Raw genomic sequence first — 24128 nt, 5'->3', positions numbered from 1 at the left:
CTCTCTCTCTTTCTTGGTCTAAGTCTCTCGCCCTGTAAAAACATTCTCTCGGGGTGCATTTACCTTGGTACCCTGACACAGCCAAAATATTTAGGCTGTCACAGGGAATCAACCTCAACCCAAATGGCTTGGAGGTCTCCGTGTGTGTGTGAGCGTTGCGCGCATGTGTCTGTGTGTGTGTGTGTGTATTGGGTTTTGTGTTGATTGACATGTCAAACCCTCAAAGCACCCCCACATCACTATCCTCCCTCACTTGCACCCGTAAAAAATGTGCAAAGGCCTTCAATTTTAAAGGTTCCACAGTGTTTCATATCCATTTCTGATGTGATGGTTTGTGCCTTATTTTTGTTTTTTTTTAATGACTTTGATTGTTAGTCGCATGCACCAAAAATGTTGAATAAGCCACTTTTTGGCTCGAAAGAACACTCCTCTGACGTCTTAGACTAAACAACTGAGGACGGGCAAGTTAATGACAGGGATGTTAATAGTTATGGCTGGGCTCATACTGCGGTCTCCTGATATAGCGCTGAGGTCTCCATTCATATTCGTATTATAGTTTAACCACAGTGTGAAGATTCAGTATGAAAATAACGGTTCGACACTCACATAACGGCGACACCTGTCATCACTATAGGGGAAGAGAGTTAGCGACAAACCACAGAAGCTCACTTGTCACCGCTTTATTTTTTGTGTGTGTATGATTCTCACGCTCGTCCACATGCGTTATGGCTATACCAAGATCTCCTCATTATAGGATTTTTTTTTAATTTTTTTGTAAATGACAGTAATTCACAATAATGCTATTTTTGCCCAAAATACTTTGGAACCTTTGATGATATTTTCAAAATGCAAATAATCCATACCATCCTCCTGAACAGACTCCGTAACGTTAGCATGGCCGCACACAGTTTGTTCAAATGAAATCATTAAAAATCCCATCTGTCCCTCGTTTGTTCTGGTGTTCCCCAGGGCTCTGTCTTGGGCTCACTTCAACTTCATTATCTACTGTACATCCTTTTTTTTTTTTTTTTTTTTTTTTCCAGGAGAGCTTAGTATTGTTCATTCGATTTGACATCATCATTGCTCTCCTTTTTTTAAAAAAACAAACAAACAAACAAATAAATTAAAAAAATTTAATAATTTTATTTTTATTTTTTTTAAATATATATACATATATATATACACATATACACACATATATATATATATATATCTACTGTACATCCTAAATCTTGCCAATATATTTCACAAATTCCATATACACTTTCACTTTTATGTGGATGACACCCAGCTCTACCTATCACCTACAAAATTAGTATTACTTAGGCATGCTGGGAATTCCAACTGTATTCCAGCTACACAAGGCTCTAAAAAGCCGATTTCGTAATTTGCTAAGCAAATTTAGCATTTTGCGCCTCATCGAGAAAAAATAAGTAGCAGATAACAGATTGTTAAAGGGATACTTGAGACTCAATGAGACATTTTCAGCAGTAAAAAGTTTATATTTTGTCCAGAATAAATTTGATAACTTCATTATTTTTCATGTAGAATGAATGCCTTTAAAAACAAATTTTCCCACTTGCTGTCGACTGAAGATGACATCACAAACAGGTGAGCCATGATTGGTCGTTAGCTACTTCCTCAGCACATGTGATGTCATCTCCAGGTGACATCAAGAGGAAAAAAATAGTTTGTAAAGGTATTCATTGTTTACAAAAAATAACGTAGTTATCAAATTCATTCTGGACAAAATACTAACTTTTTACTTTTAAGTATCGCTTTAAGTTAGCTGGCGTGAATAAACAATGTAAACCTAGATATAGATATTTTTTTTACATAAAACATTCATGTTATCAATAGAAGAAATAAATATAAATTTAATAAAAATAAATACAGTACAGAGATTTTCTTTTTTTTTTACAGTTTACATTTTACTTTTTTTTTTTGTGGTATTTTGCGCAGCCTAAATTACGCAAGTTGTGAATTATAGTTATTTGAGATTTTACTGGCTAATTATAATAAAAAGAAAAACTGACACCAGTAATATAATAACATATTATAAAATGGAAATAAGTATATTTTAGATGCTTACGCCTCATAAAACGAGTGTCACGATGCTCATGTTAGCTGATTGGAATAACATTGCAAAGGCAACTTTTTTTCTTTTTTTTTCCTTTTTTTTTTTCAAAAGCAGCACACCCCAAAATAAATGTGCAACCTTTGGCTCTGCAGAACAGATAGAGAGACAGCAATAATCATAGCACAAAAGTCAGACTGCATAAACCGCTGGGCCACACTTGGAACTGAAGCGCCTGCTGGCAAACCAAGCCTAATCAACTACGCAGACACCCCAAAAAACACGTCACAGCAACATTCATGCAAGCATGTTCCATCAGCTTCCTCCATAGACAAAAAAATAAAAAATAAAATAAGAATTTGTGGCGGTTGTTGATGCGCAGCTTTCCGCCACCGACCACAACCTCTTAACCGCACACTAGCAAAAATGGGAGAAACACACAAAAATGTTGAATTTGTCTGGTTGAACAAAATGTCCCGTTGCAATCACCGATGAAGTGGGAGGACTGCCAAAAATGTGTTCAAGCTGCGTAAGTGCTGCAGGAACACGCTATAAAAGTGTTCAACCGGTTCACTTGATCAGATGGGCCGTTAAATTGGTCTTTTATCCGATCGGCCCTGCTGTATTAATAGCTGTAAATTAAGCTTACTTTCTGGTGTAGCCTTATTCATCATCCCCCCCCTAGAGCTGTTCATTTAATTCAACTGGTCAGCCAGAACAATGGAGAACACTTGGTCATGACTCCTGCTTCAGATTTTTCTCGCTCATTAATATCTGTTTTGGGTTACTCAGAAGTAGATGTAGAAGTAGCAGTTAAAGTTCATGTAAAGTGAAAATAAATCTTCAAAAATTGACGTACAAGGGAAGATGTTGTAAATAACCCGGCCAAATTAAAATGATACTACAAAATGGCCGTCCACGGAATGAGTGAAACCACGGCCCTTTGAAAAAAAATGGATGCTACTTCGTCTAGCTTCTTTCTTTACTCAACTCAACTTAAATCTACACATCTCAACATGTTTGAGCCACAAAAATAAACCCACTTAAAGCCTCTGGTGACCGGAATATATATCCACGGGGCTGTCACAGGGTATTCTATGCCACAGCAAGAGGCGCTAGCAACAAGCTAGCTTGCAAGCTAACAGGCTTTTGGGGCTCCTCTTGGCTGTTTTAACTACAGCCAAAAAAATCTGAAATGCTGAAAAACAGTTGAATGAATTCCAAAAATACATTTGATATGACAAAAGGGACACGATTTCAACCCACTCATTTTATGTCACAATCAGTATTATAAAATATTGCAGGTCAAATGTTTTATAGGAATCATGCATAACTTGTCACACAAGTCAGCAATATCTGTCATATAGACCACATGTGTCAAGCTCAAGGCCCAGATCCGGCCCACCACATCGTTTCGTTTTATGTGGCCGGTGAAGACAAATCATGTCCGTCGACTTCATGTTTTTTGCGAAAATACCAAAATTACAAATTGTCTTTGCTTATAACAATGTTGGGATACTGCGAGCATGTTTTTGTTGTCTTTTAAAAATAAATACAAAAATAGATCAACCATCTATTTTTTATTAATTTTTTTACTTGCCCCTGATGTCATTTATGTATATGTTTTATATAAGGAGCTCATACATTGACATGGGTTCAAAGTCATAAGGCCCTGTGAGTGTAAACACATTTTTAAAGGAATTATTTATTCAAACAAGGTGATTTATTGCCAATGGGAATTATAGCCTGACAAAAAAATATTAACATTTATATGTGTCTAATATAAGCTTTTCTTTTCCAGGGAAAAAAATAATAATAATAATAATAATAAAAAAATAATAATAATAATAAAATAATAATAATAATAATAAAAAAAATAATAATAATAAATAAATAAATAAATAATAAAAAAATAAATAAAAAAAGCTTTTCTGTCTGCCGAGCTAGCCAACTAATAGATAAGCAGTCCAGTGTAACTTTGCAGTTAGGGTAAAAACTATCACCTAGATAGAAGACATTCCCGTTGATGCTTCAAGCGACTGTTGGTTTTACTCTTGAAGATATGCAACACTGTGCAAACATTTCCCTGTCTGGTCCAGACATCTGTGGAGATGCAACAAAATGCCTCCTGTTCGGCGCTCCCATGTGAAATTCCACAAAAACCACCAAAAATGTGCAGTGGATACATAGGAGGTTTACGGTTAGCTTAGTTTAAATACCATCGCGTAGCTAAACATATTTACATACACTCACGCCAACAGATGAGCTTTAGCAACAACTCTGGCTTTACTGATGACAGTAAAGGAAAAAAAAAGTGAATTGCGTATATTAAACATTTGTATTGTTTGTTTGTCTAATCTATATTCATGTTATTGTAATAGTAAATAAGTAAAAATGTTACATTAATACCTGTCTAACATGGTCAATTGCAGCTACCAAACAAATGTTACCACAAATAGAAAAGAGACAATGATCCTTATTTCAACAAATTACAAAAAAAGCTGCCTGCTGCCGCAATTTAAAAAAAAAAATCTTTTTTTTAAACGACTAAATAAATCAAAACAGGTGAGTTTGCACAAGGCAGCAGAAACTGTTAAAGCACTGTGTTGGTGGCTTGCGGACAACTTTGGCTCGGGGTCCCTGGGCTCAAGTCCAGCGAGGTTTGGCTCATTACTGCTAAGTGCTGAAGAAGCTGGATTTCAACCAGACCAGCAACAAACATGGCCAGTATGGAGCGGTCCAAGCAGACATGGAGACATTTACATATTTAAACCGCATGTCAGGTTAACGCTGATTTGAAAACTAAAGCCTGTCAAAAAACAATCCTCCCACGAATATTTTTCTGACATGTTGAGCAGTTGGGGAAGCGATTTATCCAAAGAACAAAACAGCTTTGGTCTGCGGGTTAAATTGGTTTTGTATTTAGGAATTTAAAGTTGACCATGAGTGGATAACATACTGTGACGCTTGACAACTTTCTTTTGTTAGCATATGATTTTTTAGCCTTGTTTTGTTGTTGTTTTGTTGTCTTGTCGTTTTCTTGTTTTCTTGTCGTTTTCTTGTTTTCTTGTCATTTCGTTTCGTGTCGTTTTGTTTTCTTGGCGTTTTGTTTTGTTTGGTTTTGTTTGGTTTTGTTTTGTTGTCATGTTGTTGTCGTGTTGTTGTCGTTTTTGTGTTGTTGTCATTTTGTTGTAATTTTCATTTTGTTGTCGTTTCGTTTTTGTTGCCGTTTCGTTTTTGTTTCGTTGTCGTTTCGTTTTGTTGTGGTCTTGTTGTCGTTTCGTTTTGTGTCCGTTTCGTTTTTGTTTCGTTGTCGTTTCGTTTTGTTGTGGTCTTGTTGTCGTTTCGTTTTGTGTCCATAGGGCTGTAGCACTCAAGTCCGGATTCTACACATTTTATGTCCTTGGCAAATTGAGTCTGACATGTCTCGGACTCGGCCTTTGGACTCACAAAATAGTTTTATTGACTCGACCAAGTCCAGCTATATTTTTACTCCTGAAAATGAACGTCCTCCTTCAAGAAACTTAAAATGACATTTTTCCAGATGATCAAAACAGACGGTCATTGACATTGGCCACCTGGGGGTGTATTTCACAAAGCAGGTTTAGTGAGAATCCTGGGTCAAAAAACCCTGAAATGTGGGTTATAAAAATATATTTAAAAAATCAAAAACTGCTGTTTAGCCACATCGATATCTTCACATTTTTGCATTCATATTAGGGAAAGAAAAATAACACCGGTTTTGTTATGCGAAAATGATGTTTTTCTCATCTGGACTTGGACTTGAACTTGGACTCTGACCTTTGTGACTCAAACTTTGCTTGGACTCGATAAAGGTCAATCAATTTTCGGTGCCACTTATTCGCACCCAGGTCATTTTACAGGTAGTTTTACGTTAATACGTCACTTTTAAAACTGCTTGCGTGGAGTTTGTGTGCAGTCATGTGACTGCCTGGATCCGTTTTGATTGGTCACAAGTTGTAACATTGGATTTGTGAAACTCTGACAAGTAGTATACAATGTAAATGTTATGCATATCCAGGCAGGTTCAACCACATTAGGGACCACTAAATGTTGTGATCCAAGATAATGACAATAATACTCCCCATTGTACAATAAAAATAATTTAGTGGTCAAATTATTACACTGTTAAAAAAATAAATAAAAAAAAGTAGCATTCCAATACTGTGAACTCAGATGTTATGTCCCACAGATCAGATTGTTTGTTGCATTTTTTTTACGGTCCTCAAGTAATCGTTTCAGTGAGCTTTGATGACAGGAAGTATAAACTTTCCATCTTTAATTACAGCAAAGGCTCTGTTTGTCCACCGTGTCCGTAATTGCGTGAGTGTGTTTATTATTGTTTGTGTCTGGCTAGATTGCTTGTTTGTGCACGTGCGCGTTTACGTGCAGTTTTTCATCTCGGTTGTGGTAATTACAGATGGGCGGGTATGAGTTAGTAAGTGCTTGAATTTCCGCGGTGCCCTCACACTTTGCTTCCAGCCACTGGTATCATGTCACATGACGGTGCTTGATTTCCTCCCTTGTGTTGACCAAACATTCCCATATTAGATGTCAGCCACTTCCTCTGACATTATCTGCCAGTCACTCCGGATACTCAACACCAAGCGCCTCTTTTTTTTTTTTGTTTTATCCTTTTTCTCACTAACATCCTTGTAAGATTTATTTATGGCCGCACGTATTGACAAATGTGTCATTCCGTGCTTAAATTAAACAACGCAATTTAGAATGATTAAAAAATACAGCGCATATAAAAAGTCTACACACCCCTGTTCAAATGCTAGGTTTTTATGCGACAAGAAAATGAGACCAAGATATTTAATTTAAAAACTTTTTTTCCACCAATAATGTGACCTGTACAACTCAATAAAAAAAAATTAAATTATTTAAAAATAGATTTGAAAAAAAAAAAAGAAATTCACAAATATTTCAAAATTCAACATAAATATTTTAGAACTTTTATCTCTATCTGTAAATATTTTTCTTATTTGGAGGGGGAAGATGAAAATAAATGACAATCATCAAACAAAAAAATGATAATACAAGCTGCCTCCCGTGCCATTTTGCTGACACAAAGCAACCTACTGAGGCTTTTACAAGCACTTGGCAGTAAACAAACTCACCTCCCTGACGTTGGCATTTCTGCTAAGCAAACTGCAGAAATCCATACAGTTTATACGTGACACTGTGTAAATAAATGTTTGTTTGTGTTGAAATAGAGCAGGGAACAAACTCTTCGTACGTGTTTGCTTTAAGATTAGGGCTGATTTTCCTTCCAATGTAGCGACTGGAGCATGTTTTGTAAATGTTTTCGGTTATATTACTGTAAATGGTCCTCATGTTAGAGAAGATGTCTTGTGTTTGAATGAAATAGGATGCGTCAGTTGGCAAATTGGCTCGAGTTGACTACATAAAGTAAACTAATTAAGGAAAATGGATGACAAAGCAGATGCAACATCAAGCCGCTAGACTTCCAGCTGAGCAAACAGCTGCAGGCACGCGATAATACAACATCGTAGCCTACAATATTTGAGGCTTTGCTATTTAAATAAGAAAATCTCAGCATCGACAAATGTATTAAGAGTAACTCACAGCGACTCCCTCATATTTAATTTAATGCAAGTTAATGTCCGTCATAACTTAAAAGGCCCTTAGAGTCATTATGATGCTCATTTCAATATGTTTGGTGCCTGTCAGTCCTCTATTGTTGTGCAAGTTAAGATTTTTACAAGCTGAATGTGACCAAGACCCCGGGGGCCATTGTTAAGCGAAGGCTAACCACCATGTGACAGATACAAACGACATGCTTAATACAAACAAATGCTAAAAAATACAGAGTTAAATTTCCATTTCATTCTACTTGTAACAGATGTTTATGTAAGACGACGAGACTGAAATTGTTTTTTAACTCTGCTATGGAGTTTGCTAGCTAGCTAGCTAGCTAGCTAGCTAGCTACTTCCTGATTCATGGTGAAATACATACTTGTAAGTGTTGATCTGGTTTTGATTGTATTTGGTTTTGTTATGTTGTCCTTTTTTGTGGTTAGTTAGTCAGTTGATTTGGGTTTGATTTGATTTACTTTTGCGATGTTTTTGTGTCCACTAGTTCTCATTAGCCCGGTGTCTTGTGTCTACCAATCAGCTCCCTCAGGGATTCGAGTCTTGATTCTATTTGTAGTGCTTGTTTTGTTACTTTGAAGATTGTTTTTTTTTTTTCTGGACTTCTTGTTTTTGGGCGAAAATAGACTACTTTTTGAGAACTTCCTGCCTTCCTGTTTCCCTGCACTTGGGTCCCAACTATGCAAAATCCTGAAATAGGATGTCAAGACCCCAAAATTTTGAATGAGGAGTAATTCCATTTGCAACTCAAGTGGTTTAAAAGGGATTTAAATTTGGAAATTGGCAATTTTGTGGAATGGTGTATTTGTATTAGCATGCTACTTTCTGGTTCATGGAGAGTGAAAAACGGACAGAACTCAACCATGTGAGGTTTGATGAACACTTAAAAACTAAAACAAAGGGAAAATAATTTTGGAACACAAAGTTTGTTTTTATCCTTCCCTTAGCAGGCTACTTTCTGATTCCAAACAATAATATGAACTGTTCAGATTAGAACAGGACCTTAGCATTTGCTTTCTAGAGGCTGAATAATTCTATTGTGCATTGAATGTTAAAATAATGAATTTAATTCACATAAGAGTGAATTCATCAAAAATTATGATGTTAGAAATAGATGCATAGGACTCCAACATTTGTAATTTTTAGTCTTATTTTTGCTGTAGTTTTTAATACCAACTATGTGAATTACAAAAGGCTACATAATGTTTTTATTTTAGTCAAGAACATTTCATTTCCTTTTATCCTATGCCCCTTAAATCCTTTAAATCGCCACATTTCTCTGAATTCCCATTTATTCCCATGGAAGTTTTAAAAACTTTGAACTTTTACTAACGATGTCAAATTAGTTCATCCAACATGTAGAATGATTTTTACTGTCGTTCATCTCATCTCACTGCACAAACTTCACACTGAAAATAAAGTTGCTATTTGCCCCATGATAAAAGCAGAGACAATAATCAGGCCGAGTTGTCACGTTCCACCTCAATCCTAATGGATTTTGCTTTTGGCCACATGTGCAAAAATGAGCCATCGGGCCATTGTGCCACCACAAACTGGAACAGGATGTGATTCTTTTCAGTGAGATGTAATCAGTTTGGCTGCCTGTGTGTTACAGTGAGATACTGTCATCATGCCAGCATCACTGTAGAGCCACAGCACGCTCTTCCGGACGCACACATGCATGAGTTCATCCGCTGAGGGACACTTTACTTTACAATTTTAGAGAGGGAAAAAAATGTCTAATACACCTGTACAAATAAACATTATGGTTGTATTATGCAGTGTTATCAGAATAGTGTGAGCTACTTTTTTTGTGTGTGTGTTTTGCCCTCTCATTTAAGAGAATATAATACACTAAATCAAAATTTGATTGTGATTTAAATGTGACTAAATCTTAACGTAGAAGGGCCTAAAATTCTTATTTTAACTCCAAACAGCAGAATTGTAAGGCCAGCATATGGAGGACCAAAACTGCCAAAATTCAAAACTAAAGAAATGACTAAAAATATAATATAATAATAATAATAATATATATGATATAATAATGAAAATAAAAATGGAAAAAATATAATTCAAAAATTTAATTAAAAAATACATATAAATGGAAAGAAAAACAACAATATATATATATATATATATATATATATATATATATATATATATATATATATATATATATATATATATATATATATATATATATATATATATATATATATATATATATATATATATATATATATATATATATTTATTTTTTTTTTTTATTTAATTATATTTTTTTAATCCGTTTTTATTTTAACTTTTAGTCATTTATTTATTTTTTATTTTGGCAGTTTTTGTCCTCCATACCAGCATGCTAACCGCTAGGCAATCATGTGAAACTTGAGCAAAAACAGGAAGAAGTTTGTCTAAAACCTAATCGGAAGACAATTGATAACAACTGCAAGTTGCTATTTTGTTGTGCCAACTGGACTGCTGCGCAATATGTCAGGACAACAGCAAAGCTAGCACTGTACTCGGCAAATAAGTCAAAAGAGAAATAACGGGATCTAAATTGCTCCATCACATGTATGAATGATGCTTTATTTTCAGCCAACCGCCCTTGTATTACTCTCAAGTTATGAATCTGGGTTTTGTTTGGATTTCATCAGACCTTACTTTGTAAAAAAAAAAAAAAAAAAAAAAAAATCCCAAGATGTGAAGCGTGACCTCAAGTCAGACTCGAGCAGGTAACATCATGACGCCTTTTAAAGTCACGCCTTTTGCTCCTTAATGACTCTTCTTGAGATCCAAGACCACATCTCGGCTTTCTGTGCCAATCCCGAGTAATCATGAATGGACCAAATGGGCTTCAAACATTCCTCATAGACCTGCATTCATCCCGGCGCCATGCACCATTACTCCCAATGATGGCAGGAAAGAAACAACACTTTCATTAGCAGGTCTGCTCCAGTGAGACGCGGAATGTTCCGTAGCGTTCCAACAACACCGACACAGAAAGGAGGCCTTCATGCGGCCATTGTTGTCGTCAACAAGCTCACTTAGTGTAATGGGCTTGGTGGAGCCCGCTCTACAAAAGACAAGGGGCACGGTGCGAGAATAAGAGCAGTCATGCTTACACAGATTAGAGATCTGAGAGAAGACAGAATCATTTGTTGTAGTTTATAGAGCGAGCACTCAATGGGCCTCGTTGATTTCTCCAAAATAGGCGCTATAAATATGATGTCATTTTAAATAACGACATTCAAGGGGAATTTTGTTTTGACAAAAATGTGTTCTATGCAGACCCACAAGTCTAAATATGGTATTTTGGTTAATATTGTGTTAGTGGAATATGAGTTTAGCTGCAAAATCCAGCTGTTTCTATGAATATCAGAGGGCGGCCATTCAACCAATCACAGCTCAGCTTCATTCAACCAATCACAGCTCAGCTTCATTCAACCAATCACAGCTCAGCTTCAGAAAACAGGTGAGCTGGGATTGGTCGTTGCCTGAGCCCTGAGCAACTGTGATGTCATATTCAGTCGACAGCAAGTGGCAAAATGGCCGCCCCTAACGATGGATAAAGCTGGATTTTGCTTCATAACTCATAATGTAATATAAAACAGAATGTCATATTTAGACTAGTGAGGTCACATATAAGATATTATTGTCTTCTTTTTTTTTTTTTTTACAGTTGACTCCCCTTTAAGGATAATTTCAGCCTGGAAGAACAGGCCAAAGTAGTTTTGAGAATTACGGCTCTTTTTGGACAACCGGCTCGTTGGCTCGGCTCATTTTAAAGAGTCGGCTCTTTTGGCTCCCAAATGGCTTTTCTGATTTTTTTTGTCTTGCTTAAATTAATTTATTATAAAAAAAATAATAGTCTAGGCCATATCCAAAGGTCTGAGACTACCACCACTGATGAAAATACTGAATTTGTAGAGCAAGCGTTACAAAATGGCTCTCAGATCTTAGGCAACTCGTTCACAAACAAGCGTATCAAATCTCTCTGCTCGGCTAAAATGACACAACATTTGAATTCGGGGAAAATCAAACCAGCAGAAATTCTTTAGCAGGAACAAAACTCTCCAAAGGTGGTGGTTTGGTTTGTCGTGTCAAGCATTTGGCTAATTGAACTGTTTTTCTTCCGTGATGCATTTGGTAACATAACCACGGACATTTTGAGGATATGATATGAAATGGAGATCACTTATGAATTCCATCGAGTACTTTTCATTTCTGTGAGTTTGGTTTTAACGCTCAATGTAATTTTCTTGTGAAAACATTTCAGAGCCTATTAAGTGATTATGAATAGTGTTCTTCAGTCACAGAGAAAGAAACAGCCAAGAAAGCATAATTGTCCCTTTAGGGGTGCGTCTCATTTGTCACGCTCTACCTACAAGTCTTACAGCTGATTTGAGTTTAAAAGCTTTAAAAGAAGAGATTGTCCTTTTCAACTCCACACGGCAGAGCGAGAGTTGTTTATTGAAATATTGAGCTGGCTGCTTGAAGTCAGACGGATCTGGGCGGACATCAAACCGCCGCTGATTAGCTTAAAAGTGCGAGTGGAAGGCAGCGCCAAGTCGTGCGGCGTGTTTGCGTTTTGTCAGCGCGGAAGGTTATTTAAGGGACACGAGAATTCATTGTTTACTCCTCTGGAGATTTTGTGGGCTTAGATGCAATGAAGGCTGTGATTACGCGGGGGTTTCAAGTCACCGCGCATGCAGTGTTACTGTAACACAATTGTTGGCAGAGGGTTTTATAGTCGTGTAATTAGGGTTTTGCAGCTTGTTAATTAGATTGATGTGAATTGACTCTAAAGTGGTTTTAGGGGAGTGCGAGTGTTTCTTAGTTTGCTCATCTGTAGGAGTGCCTCGTATAGAGCATGCATGTTATGCTCTTTATCGGATGAATATGAACCCATGAGAATATAGTAGGAAACTGTAAAAACAAAAGATTATAGCTATATTATATTCGCCATTATGTTGTTCTACGCCATTCACTTTAAAATTGTTGTAAAATTGTACAGCATTTCATTCTTCGCACTTTTTCGTCCTGCTACTTTTTTCACATTTTTCAAGTGACTCTCACCATTTCAACTTCATTTTTCTTATTCTAAAAAATTACCCTAAAAAAAAGTTTGCGTTTTTCACCCAAACATCCCCCATTCATTCTCAATTGCACATTTAACATTACATATCCGTCCTGCTACTACTTTCACATTTTTTAACAGATTCTCACCGTTCCAACTTCACCATATTCCAAAAATTCACGCCTTCCGGGCTCCCATTTTTCTTATTCCAAAAATGTACTTTTCCCTCCCAAAGTTTGTGTTTTTCACGCAAACATCCCCCATTCATTTTCAATGGCACATTCAACATTAAACATTCGTCCTGCTACTACTTTCACATTTTTCAACAGATTTTCACCGTTCCAACCTCACCATGTTCCAAAAATTCACACCTTCCGGGCTGCCATTTTTCTTATTCTAAAAAATTACTGCCCCCCCCTCCCACCCCCACAAAGTTTGCATTTTTCACCCAAACATTCCCCATTCATTTTCAATGGCACATTCAACATTACACATTCGTCCTGCTACTATTTTCACATTTTTCAATAGATTTTCACCATTCCAACTTCCCCATATTCCAAAAATTCACGTCTCCCATTTTTCTTCTTCCAAAAATGTATCCCCTTCTTGTCTGTGGGCACCCCCAACAAGGCCACCATATTGGACAACACATTAGGTACACCCCAGATTATTTTATGTCGGCGTCCCAAATTTTCCAAAATGTCAAAATTCACGCCAAAAATTAAGACTTTTTGTTTTCACTACTTAAATTTATGCATACTTTTCAAGCTTTTCACTTACACATTTTTTTTGTCCTACATGTTTTTCAAATGCAAACAATAATTCACTTTTAAAAAGCTTTTTCAAGTAATGCCAAAAATGTCCATGATAGATTTTGCGCATAAAATTGTTTCTTAATCTGCCGGTTCTGACTTTTAATGTCCTGAACCGTCTGCCAGTCCAGGATGGGACGGGTCCCTGAGGATTTATGTTGCCGTCCTTAGGCAGGAAGAACTCAATACTTCCACCAAGGATAGAAGAAAAGAAGCAGCCAGTAATCCTCTGGGCTGTGGTGAAAACCTAACTGCCAAATATTTGATAAAATGCGCCTTTTTCATCGAAGTGAAGAAATGAACCTTCATCATCTTAGCAAACGACGTTAAACCAAATAGCTGAAATGATAAAAAAAAAAAAAAAAATCTTTCCAACGCTGCCATGAACTTGAAAGCGCATCTCCACGCAGACGCCACATGTTGACCACAAGCGCTGTCATTGGCCGCTTCTGCTTTCTTTCACAAGTTCCTGAGATTGTTGTGGACATTGTTGATGAAAACAAAGTCGAGGAAGTGGAAGGAAAGACCCGCGGTAACACGCCTCTCCTGAGCAATCGGCGTTGTAAACCTTCTGACCCAACAATCTAATTTGAGGAAAAGTACGACGGCAACCATTATTGCACGGGGGAGTTTGAGTATGTAGGTAGTTATTTAGTGAGTGTTCGGCAACATGTCACAAAGTGAAATGAAACAGATACACTGTGAGGCCCGGAGGTATTTTTTCATTGCTGTTTGTTTCTCCCAATTTTGTACGAGGACTACGATGTGTCCAGAAATAACTTTTAGGTCCAAATTTGGATCAAATGTTGATAAATGAATAAATAGTCTACAGTATTCCATATGACATCATTAGCCAAACTAGAAAGTAGCAATACTTTTGAGTCGATGCATTATGTTGTTGTCTCCTGCCTGCCTCACACTGCCGAAACTGCGCCGACCACAATGTGGTTGCGCAAACAATTCAACCGTGGCGGATGGCGGCGCTCCAAAGACTGCTATTCTAGTTCCCATTGTAAATCCGAGCATCCCTTCCAAAACGCATCAATGACAACGCTTGCTAGTGTTTTATTCCAAAAAACAGTCAACGTCGATTTGAAAGAACATAAGCGCAAGATGTGGACTGTAAAATACGAGACACGGCGGTATCAGCTGTGAGCGGGAGGACTTCAAAAAGGGTTACGTTTGCATGGTTTTCATTCATTCCCACTTTTAACACAGCATGCAAAGCACTTCATGGGGTGACTGAAGGTTGTTTTCAAGGACGCTGTAACACGTTCCATACATCCCAGAGATGCGTGCTATACCAGTTACAATAAAGGAAGCTTAACATAAAGTAGGGGTCAGCAACCTTTCCTGTCAAAAGAGCCCCTTTAGGCCAAATAAATAACAAAAAAATCTGTCTCGAGCCTCAAAACATTTGAACATTGTGATGAATAATACAGTGTGTTAGTGTTAGTCTAATGTACTGAGGGACCCAAGAGCTAATTAGAGCTGTACCATAACAGAAAAATATGCAGCAAGCATCCAATACGTAGAGATTCATTTTCTTCTACCTTTCATCTTCAGTTTTTATTAATTTATTAATTTTAAGCTTTGTGTTTCATATTTTTTTTTAAATTTCTGACATTTTTGGCAATTTTATGGACATATGGTAATTTTTTTTTCTTTCTTTGGACATTTTATGGCTTTTTTCAAATATATTTTTTCGGCCTTTTTTGCCATAAATTTCTGTCATTTTTTGGCAATTTTACGAGCAATCTGTGGTAATTTTCAGGATTTCTTCTTTTGTTTTGGAACATTTTATGGTTATTTTTGAACATTTTTTTTCCTGACTTTTCTTAATTCAAATTTCGGACTTTTTGGGGACATTTTATGGTAATTTTCAGGATTTCTTCTTTTGTTTTTGGACATTTTATAGTTACTTTTTAAATGTTTTATTTTCTGCCTTTTTTTTTTATTAAATTCTCTGACATTTTTCACAATTTCATGGACATTTTATGAGGTTTTTTTTAGAACATTTTCTTTCCTGCCTTTTCTTAATTCAAATTTCGGACTTTTTGGGGGGCATTTTTGTGGACATTTTATGGTTATTTTCAGGATTTCTTCTTTTGTTTTTGGACATTTTATAGTTACTTTTTAAATGTTTTATTTTCTGCCTTTTTTTTTAAATTAAATTCTCTGACATTTTTCACAATTTCATGGACATTTTATGAGGTTTTTTTTTTTAGAACATTTTCTTTCCTGGCTTTTCTTAATTCAAATTTCGGACTTTTTAGGGGGCATTTTTTGGACATTTTATGGTAATTTTCAGGATTTCTTCTTTTGTTTTTGGACATTTTATAGTTACTTTTTAAATGTTTTATTTTCTGCCTTTTTTAAATTAAATTCTCTGACATTTTTCACAATTTCATGGACATTTTATGAGGTTTTTTTTTTAGAACATTTTCTTCCCTGGCTTTTCTTAATTCAAATTTCGGACTTTTTGGGGGGCATTTTTGTGGACATTTTATGGTAATTTTCAGGATTTCTTCTTTTGTTTTTGGACATTTTATAGTGTTTTATTTTCTGCCTTTTGTATTCAATTCTCTGACATTTTTTACAATTTCATGGACATTTTATGCTAATTTTCATATTTTCCTCTTCCTTTTTGGACATTTTATGGTCTCTTGTTGGGCATTTTTAGGTATTTAAAAAAAACTTATTCATCTACCATTTGTCTGTTTTTGACAACTTAAAATTTTTGACTTTTTTTAAAAAAAATTAACATTTATTTTTAAATCTAAATAATTATTTCATTTAAAGAATATTTGATCTAAAAAAATGTTTTTTATTTATTTATTCATTTTATTTATACTAATTGTTTTACAGATCCTCAGTGAACCACAGGAGAGGGCCTAAAGACCCACATATGGCTCTAGAGCCGCAGGTTGCAGACCCCCCGGGCATAAAGGATACCACAGTGATGTAATGTAATTTTTGTTACATTTACTCACCACCAAGGATCTAAAATGCTGCTGGGTGGTTTGGGGAAGGGAATTATACCGTGAGGGCCAGCAAGACCCGCTTTAAAATAACAGCACTTAAAGCTTCTGGGTGTTAGAGTAAATGGTGGCGTATAATCCCCTCAGCTCCCAAGCAGCATTAGCCGAAATTCCTCAATAATAGGCAACATGACTCTGTAGGGACTCGTGCCTTAGTGAGATGTTTGTAATACTGGAAGGGTCAGCGAAGGGCGCAGACAGACAGCCAGGCGGACAAGGAGGCTCAAGTGTGCCTCTGGTTCGGGGGAACAAGGTGCCTCTTTTTTTTTTTAGGGCGATTTCAGACCTGAACCATTAGGATCCATTTTTCCATCATAACAAAAGACGTGGCAGAGCGGGGTTGAATGTTTGCACAGCTGATTATTAACACCCGCACCTCGCTGCACTCAAACAAGCCACGGGGAGGAAGAGAGGAAAGTGGCAACTCCGGTCCTGTTGAGGCGTAATCCGTGTATTTGGTCTTTGTCAATTATATCGAAAGTCTTTGGGTGGAATCAATTTGTGAGTGAGGCCTTGTCTGCAAAGACGTCATGTGCGAAAATGTAACAAATGGAAAAAGTATGAACACATGTCGCACGGCAATACATCAGGTGACACCCATTAATTGGACATGCCATTAAGACTTTCATGCATTCACGGTCATTCAGAGCAATACCTACCATGAGTGCATCGTCATCATCGCTTCTCACGCTATGAATAATGACTAGTGATATCCAGCGGGTCCACTTATTGAGCCACTAATAACACATCCTTGCGCTTGAAGACTTATGAGCTTGCTAAGCCACAGCACATATGTTTTGGTGCTTTGTAGAGGTGGCAAATCCAAGTTCAGGAAGTAAAATCCGTGCCACAGTTTGGCTTTAGCCATTGATGCTAGCTCACGCCCTAGCTAGTTAGGGAGCTAGCTAGCTAACACTTGGGGCTAAAGCCAAACTGTGGCAGGGTTTTTACTTTCTGAACTTGGATTTGCCACCTGTGGTTGGTATAGTTTAGAACTACCATTTTTTTTACTGCAATGTAACCTTAATTGACATCATAGAAGCGTTTAACAATGAAACATGACATCAAGAAACAAACGTTTTCTGTCATTGACAGTCACTTTTTGCTTCACTTTTCAATCGCGTAAATGAACAAATGGAAACAAATTAAACACATAAGCACATTCATCCACTTTTTTTTTTTTTTTTTTTTAAATCACTTGACTTATATATGAATGGACTATCAATATGTCCCAGAGGGCAGCCATCTTATGTTGCCACTGTTACTGACAACTTCTGTTATTTTTTTTATTCGTTTTCAGTGTGTTTTACTCTAGTAGAATCTCTCTATGGAGTAATAGAGACTCTCAAAGAACGAACTTCACTGTGTGCATCTACCTCAAGGATTTAACGATATCCAAATGACACAAGACGATATTATCCCGATATGAACCTCATAATACGGTATTTATTACGATATTGTGGAGAGGTTGGCGATGCAAAAAAAAAAAAAAAAAAAAGCTCACGATACTGTAAAAAACTGTTCCTCCACAGATTGATTCCATTCACAAACGTCCTCCTTTATCTGGCCATTAAAAATAGATGGCCAAAATATGCCTAATTAAAATTAAACCGCACTAATAAACTAACCACCCGACGGGTGGCCTTTTTACAGATGTGCTTCTTTTAATATGACGATGATTATTTTTTAATATTGCGATATCGTCATTACATCCCTAATCGACCAGTCTGTATATTTTCTCATTATTGTGAATTGTAACTGGCAAAAGTTCGACTTACTAGTACAACCCTATGCTATACACGGCGGCATTTTCTCCGTAAAGTCAGAAAATAACGTGACAAGGCAGCAGAGAAATCAATGGATTCAAGTTAGGTGAGCCTAGCGAGTGGCAACGCAAGATGGCTGCCGGTGAGGAAGCGGCATTGTTAGTCCATTCCTTTAAACGCAACGCACAGACTAGCTAACCTGAGCTAACGACAGCTAACTAAACTCTCATTGGCTGACTCCCACATCACTCAATAGGGCAGGCTCCGCCTTTTAAAGCCACATAAATTCAAACTTATGGCTACAATATGAGGATGGCAAACCCAACTGGACAAAAATGATACCTGCACCAAATATGTGGCTGTTACTTCGTGGATTTTGTTTTATTGGGTGTTGTTATGGAACGTAACCCTCACAATTCACAAGGACTACTGTATTTTCATAAAATGTAAAAATAAAATAAAAAATACTTGTTAAGTGCTATGATTCTGATTCTGTTGTCTCACAGGAATGTCAACCAGTTCCAGCTGGTTAAAAAAGTGTCTCGTGTACATACATTTTTGACTTCTGTTTATAAAAGTAACCACTCCAAATCGCTTCTGTTTGACACTGACCTGGGAGAAATTGAGTCCGTTGAGGGGATGACACTGCTCCTCCACCTTCTCCACAGCTCCCGTCCTCTTCCTCATCCTCTCTGCCTCCTGGGCCAGGTACAAGTCCAACACCGGCACCCCTCGAGTCTTAATGTCCGCCTCGGTGAGCGAGTTCACCATCAGCATGACCCACACGGGCCGCTTCCTCTCCCAGTTTCCGGCGATGGCGTTGAAGAGGTAGTCGGCATAGAGTCCCTTCCCTCTCTGATCCGGAGTCATCCAAGAGGGCATCATGAGTTTGACGTACTCCAGGTGCCTCTTAAGTCTGCGATAGATGTCTCTGGGGAGAACGTCCTGCAGGTTCTCACCCTGAGGGAGCAGCTGGCAGCTGGTCAGGGCGGATATGGTGTAAGGGTCGGTCAGGTCCAGCTCAAAATAGACGATGTTGCTCTCCTGGAAAGCCAGCTTGGAGTTCTCGGGGATGAAGTCCCACACGCGGGTGTAAGGGACGTGGATTGTGCCGTAAAAATAGGAGGGAGGGTCTCGTTTGATGGTCCACAGGAAGGAGTTTAAGTCGGTTTGCTGCCGGGGGGAGAATAAATGTTATTTTCCTGCATGCAGTGATACTTGCGATTAACAATCATCCTTGTCGTGTTTCGGTTCAGTGGGGTTGGGTTTTTGTTTGATTTTTGGGGGTTCGTGTTCTTTTTTGTCTGCTACCCTCGTTATGTGTAACCAATAATCAGTGCCCTCAGCCGCTTGTGTCCTCCCCAGGTGTGTCTTGTCAAGTAATTAGCAGAAGTGCATTTAGTTTGTGGGGTTTGTTCAGTCAGTGTGGGTGCATTGTCCACGTTACGGGAGTTTGTGTGTCTCGTCAACGTCACGTCATGTTTTTTTTCCCCCTTTTTTTTCTGGAGAGCTCAGTATTGTTCATTCGTAATTTTACCGATTTGACATGTCATCATCATCATTACTCTCTCTTTTTTTTTTTTTCTGTCCAGTCATGGCGACTAGTATAGTCACGCCCTGTCCAGTCACGGCGACCAGTCTAGTCACGCCCTGTCCAGTCATTTTTTACTTTTTAATTTATTTTTATTTTTTTATTTTTTCCCTTTTTTTTTCTGGAGAGCTCAGTATTGTTCATTCGTAATTTTACCGATTTGACATGTCATCATCATCATTACTCTCTCTTTTTTTTTTCTTTCTGTCCAGTCATGGCGACTAGTATAGTCACGCCCTGTCCAGTCACGGCGACCAGTCTAGTCACGCCCTGTCCAGTCATTTTTTACTTTTTAATTTATTTTATTTTTTTTATTTTTTCCCTTTTTTTTTCTGGAGAGCTCAGTATTGTTCATTCATAATTTTACCGATTTGACATGTCATCATCATCATTACTCTCTCTTTTTTTTTTCTTTCTGTCCAGTCATGGCGACTAGTATAGTCACGACCTGTCCAGTCACGGCGACCAGTCTAGTCACGCCCTGTCCAGTCATTTTTTACTTTTTAATTTATTTTATTTCCCCCTTTTTTTTCAGGAGAGCTCAGTATTGTTCATTCGGAATTTTACCGATTTGACATGTCGTCATCATCATCATTACTCTCTCTTTTTTTTTTTCTTTCTGTCCAGTCACGGAGACCAGTCTAGTCACGCCCTGTCCAGTTATTTTTTATTTTTTTATTTATTTTTTTCCCCCTTTTTTTTCTGGCGAGCTCAGTATTGTTCATTCGGTAATTTTACCGATTTGACATATCATCACCATTGCTCTCTCTCTTTTTTTTTTCCTGTATAGTCGCGACCAGTCTAGTCACGCCCTGTCCAGTCTCAGGCGACTAGTCTAGTCACGTCCTGTCCAGTCGAGCTACGCTATGTCAGGCCCAGTCCAGTTACGTCCTGTCCACGCCCATCAAGTCATGGTTGTCTGCTCAAAATTTTTTCTACATTTCATTAAAGTTCCACACATTGCACTTAGGAATCAAGTGCCTTGTTTTCCCTACATTTGGGTCCACCATCCCTCAACCACTCACGTCCCACATGACAGTCCTGAGATCGTCTAGTAATTGGATTTAAAATACAGTTTTTGTGACGCCATTCTTGGAACTTTTCTGACACAGCTCATACATATTTTTTGGAATGTAAGGGGAAGCCAGGAGGGGGGGCGGGGGGGGGGGCACACAAGCACAGGGAGAACATGCAAACTCCACATGGGAATGCCATTGCCAAGATTCCAACCCCGGACCTCAGTAAAGCGCGTCTGTAAAGCAGACGTGCTAACCACTAACAACACGCCTCAAAACACAAAGAGGGTTTTAGGCCTGGGTTCAGTATGTATTATTATAAATCTCAACACCCAGCCACTGGAGATGGCAATCGGTTCTCAATGTTTATGAGAATTAAAAAGTTCAACCTCTTAAAACAGATGTAAAGAACATGTTGCAGCAACCTATAACGTTAAAATTTCCTGAAAATTTAATAAAATTTGCACTTAACTCGATCAAAAATGCAATAAAAAAAAATCCTGACTGATATTGTAATAACACTTTAATAATAATGTAATACCTTATTACATTAGTGGTGATTTATTACATTTTCAGGCGGACCTTTTTTATGTAAAAATTGACAGATAATGCAATATACATGTTAGTTTTCAGTCCAAAGTGCTCCATTTGGTGTTTTGATGATTGTTACATACATTCACAGAAAAAAAAAAAATGCTGTTAAATGTTTCAGAGTTGAATTCAACCTCCAAAGTGTATTTTTTAACACTGATTTAAATAGTGGTCAGTGTTGGAGTTATTTGACGGAGTTGATTAATTAATTTGAGTTAATCAAAGTAAGCTCCGCCCACTTGATTAGAACTGCTCTACCGTGAAGACTTCTGGAAGTGGAAAGTGTTTCAGTTACAGTAAATGTGCCTGTTCTTTATTATTATTATTATTTTTTTTTTTAATGATTTGTTCATGTTTTATTGTTAGTCAATCAAATATTTGTTAAGTTCACTGTTACATAAAAGTTTTAGTTATAGTAATGGGCATCCTACCAATAATTTCCTGAATATATATATATATATATATATATATATATATATATATATATATATATATATATATATATATATATATATATATATATATATATATATATCAAATTGACTCCACATTTTATTACATTTTCAGGCGTTGCTTTATTACATTTTAGGAAAATTCTTACATTGCAGGGTGCTACACAAGTGTTGACCACTTGGGGCAGTGATGTACACTAAGGATCAGAGCCTCTGCTCAGGGGTTAGATTAGAAAATACCCTGTTGACATCTGTTGGAATTTATGCTTTACTAGAATTCAGTCAATGCTGTCAAAAAAAAATCAAAGCCCTGAATGTAGCTTTCACTTTATCAGTGCCCTTGTAGTTTAGTGACCATGGAATCAACAATTAAATTAGCATTTCGGCAAGCCAGTAGTGTAAAAGAGAAGTTATTTCATGCCTTGCACATCAAACAGCGCGGCTGTCTGACACTCACCCAAGAGACTGTTTATTAGCCGTGTGCTAACAGAGCCATAATGACTTATTAAGAGGCCACTTGGGAGCAAAGTGTCAAACAAACAATACACATGATGTCACATGATCAGACTGCGGATTAGCCGTTTCAATGTTTGCAGATGGAACTGACTTGCAAAAATAAACTAGAGGCTGATTGTGGACTGAATGCGTATAATTGATGGCTTTGTTACTTGCAGAGCCCGCTTTAGAATTGTGGACAAAAATTCTAGAGTGGCTGCAATTCTGTGAGCTTCAGCATTTATTTATTTGTTTGTTTTTGTATTTTTTTTATTTGACCCAGCAAGTCGTAGCTTTTTAAAAAAATTTAGACAAATTACATGTTCATCAATTTAATATCACAAAGAATGATGAATGAAGCCCATGTTCTACACATTCTAAGTATGCCGTGACGAACCACTGGAACCCTAAAGCCACAAAATATTAGTTACTCCAGAAAGAAAAGATGAACCTTTTCTGAATTATTTAACTGTTAATGCCCAATTTAAAGGGTGTCAATAATCTACAAATACCAAAAACACCAGTTGAAGATTCCGTTAGAAGACACCATTAACATCATTATTTTAATATGCTGTACCTACTTTATCGTTGCGCCTTGAAGCTTGGACTATACTCTTAAAAACTATAAATACATGAATGAATGAATGAATAAATAAATCATACTAAATAGATACCACGAGCGCATAACATTTCTCCAATAAACAACGACAGATAATTTTAAAGAAAGAACTATATATCTAAATATAGCTTTTTTTTTCAATAAAATGACATAATATTAATTTAAAAAATATATATTCTTCTCATTTCTCACTCCTGATTGTAAAACGACCACTAGGGGGCGATAACGGTATGCGAGTACCGATACCTTAATATGATGCTTTTAATTGTGTCATTTTTGTCTTTAGAGCCATGGACTTGGCAGCTTCTAAATATATTAAATATATACTTTAACTCTCTAACTAATCCTCTCAACCAATTAGCAGAAAACATGGAGAGAGCAAAGAGTTTTGAAAACAATGATTGGCAGCTTGTGAAGTTGGGTCGATCATGTTTCTATATATATATATATATAAAAAATGTTTAACATCTATCACACATTTTGTTATTTTACATTTTAAAGGTGTGCTGGAGCAGGGTAGCAAACTTTCAGTTTTAGATTTCATTTTAAAAAAAAGTTCATTTCCCCCCATTTTTTGGTATTAGTATACTTCTTTTTTTTTTAATCATCATGTGACATCTCCTATTTGAATCTGAGATGTCTTTTTTTTTTAAACTACTGTATGTAAATAAGTTTTATATTGTTGTCCCTGACAACTGACTGTCAGGCAGCGTTGCCAAATTTTGGGCTGGACTGAAAATATGATCAATGTTTCAGGTCACCTATAAAATATATATTTCATAATTAGCCTATGATCTATCTATCTATGACTTACTTTTTTGTTGAGCTCACAGTTGCTCGAGTCCGGTCTGATCCTCCACGGGTCGCCTCGGACCACCAGAACCAGGCATGAAAGGGCCAGTGCGCTCAGAGTGCCTCGCATCATCGTAACTCTCTCCCCCCCCTCTCCAA

The 24128-nt window shown here is 37.0% G+C and overlaps 1 protein-coding gene across 1 annotated transcript in view; it reads right to left on the bottom strand.

Moving 5' to 3' along the window:
- The window catches only part of trabd2a (TraB domain containing 2A), a 58305-nt gene extending 34203 nt beyond the window's left edge, over positions 1–24102 (bottom strand). Inside the window, exons 1-2 of the mRNA XM_077542763.1 lie at positions 23992–24102; positions 19026–19601 (exon numbers count right to left, since the gene is read on the bottom strand). Coding sequence (XP_077398889.1) covers positions 19026–19601; positions 23992–24102 — 687 coding nt within the window. The remainder of the gene's footprint in view (positions 1–19025; positions 19602–23991) is intronic.
- Between the last annotated feature and the right edge of the window lie 26 nt (positions 24103–24128).

This window comes from Vanacampus margaritifer, chromosome 14, assembly GCF_051991255.1.
Source record: "Vanacampus margaritifer isolate UIUO_Vmar chromosome 14, RoL_Vmar_1.0, whole genome shotgun sequence".
Lineage (NCBI taxonomy): Eukaryota > Metazoa > Chordata > Actinopteri > Syngnathiformes > Syngnathidae > Vanacampus > Vanacampus margaritifer.
Note: the sequence above shows the minus strand (reverse complement) of the source record. Positions and strands in the feature narration are given on the sequence as shown.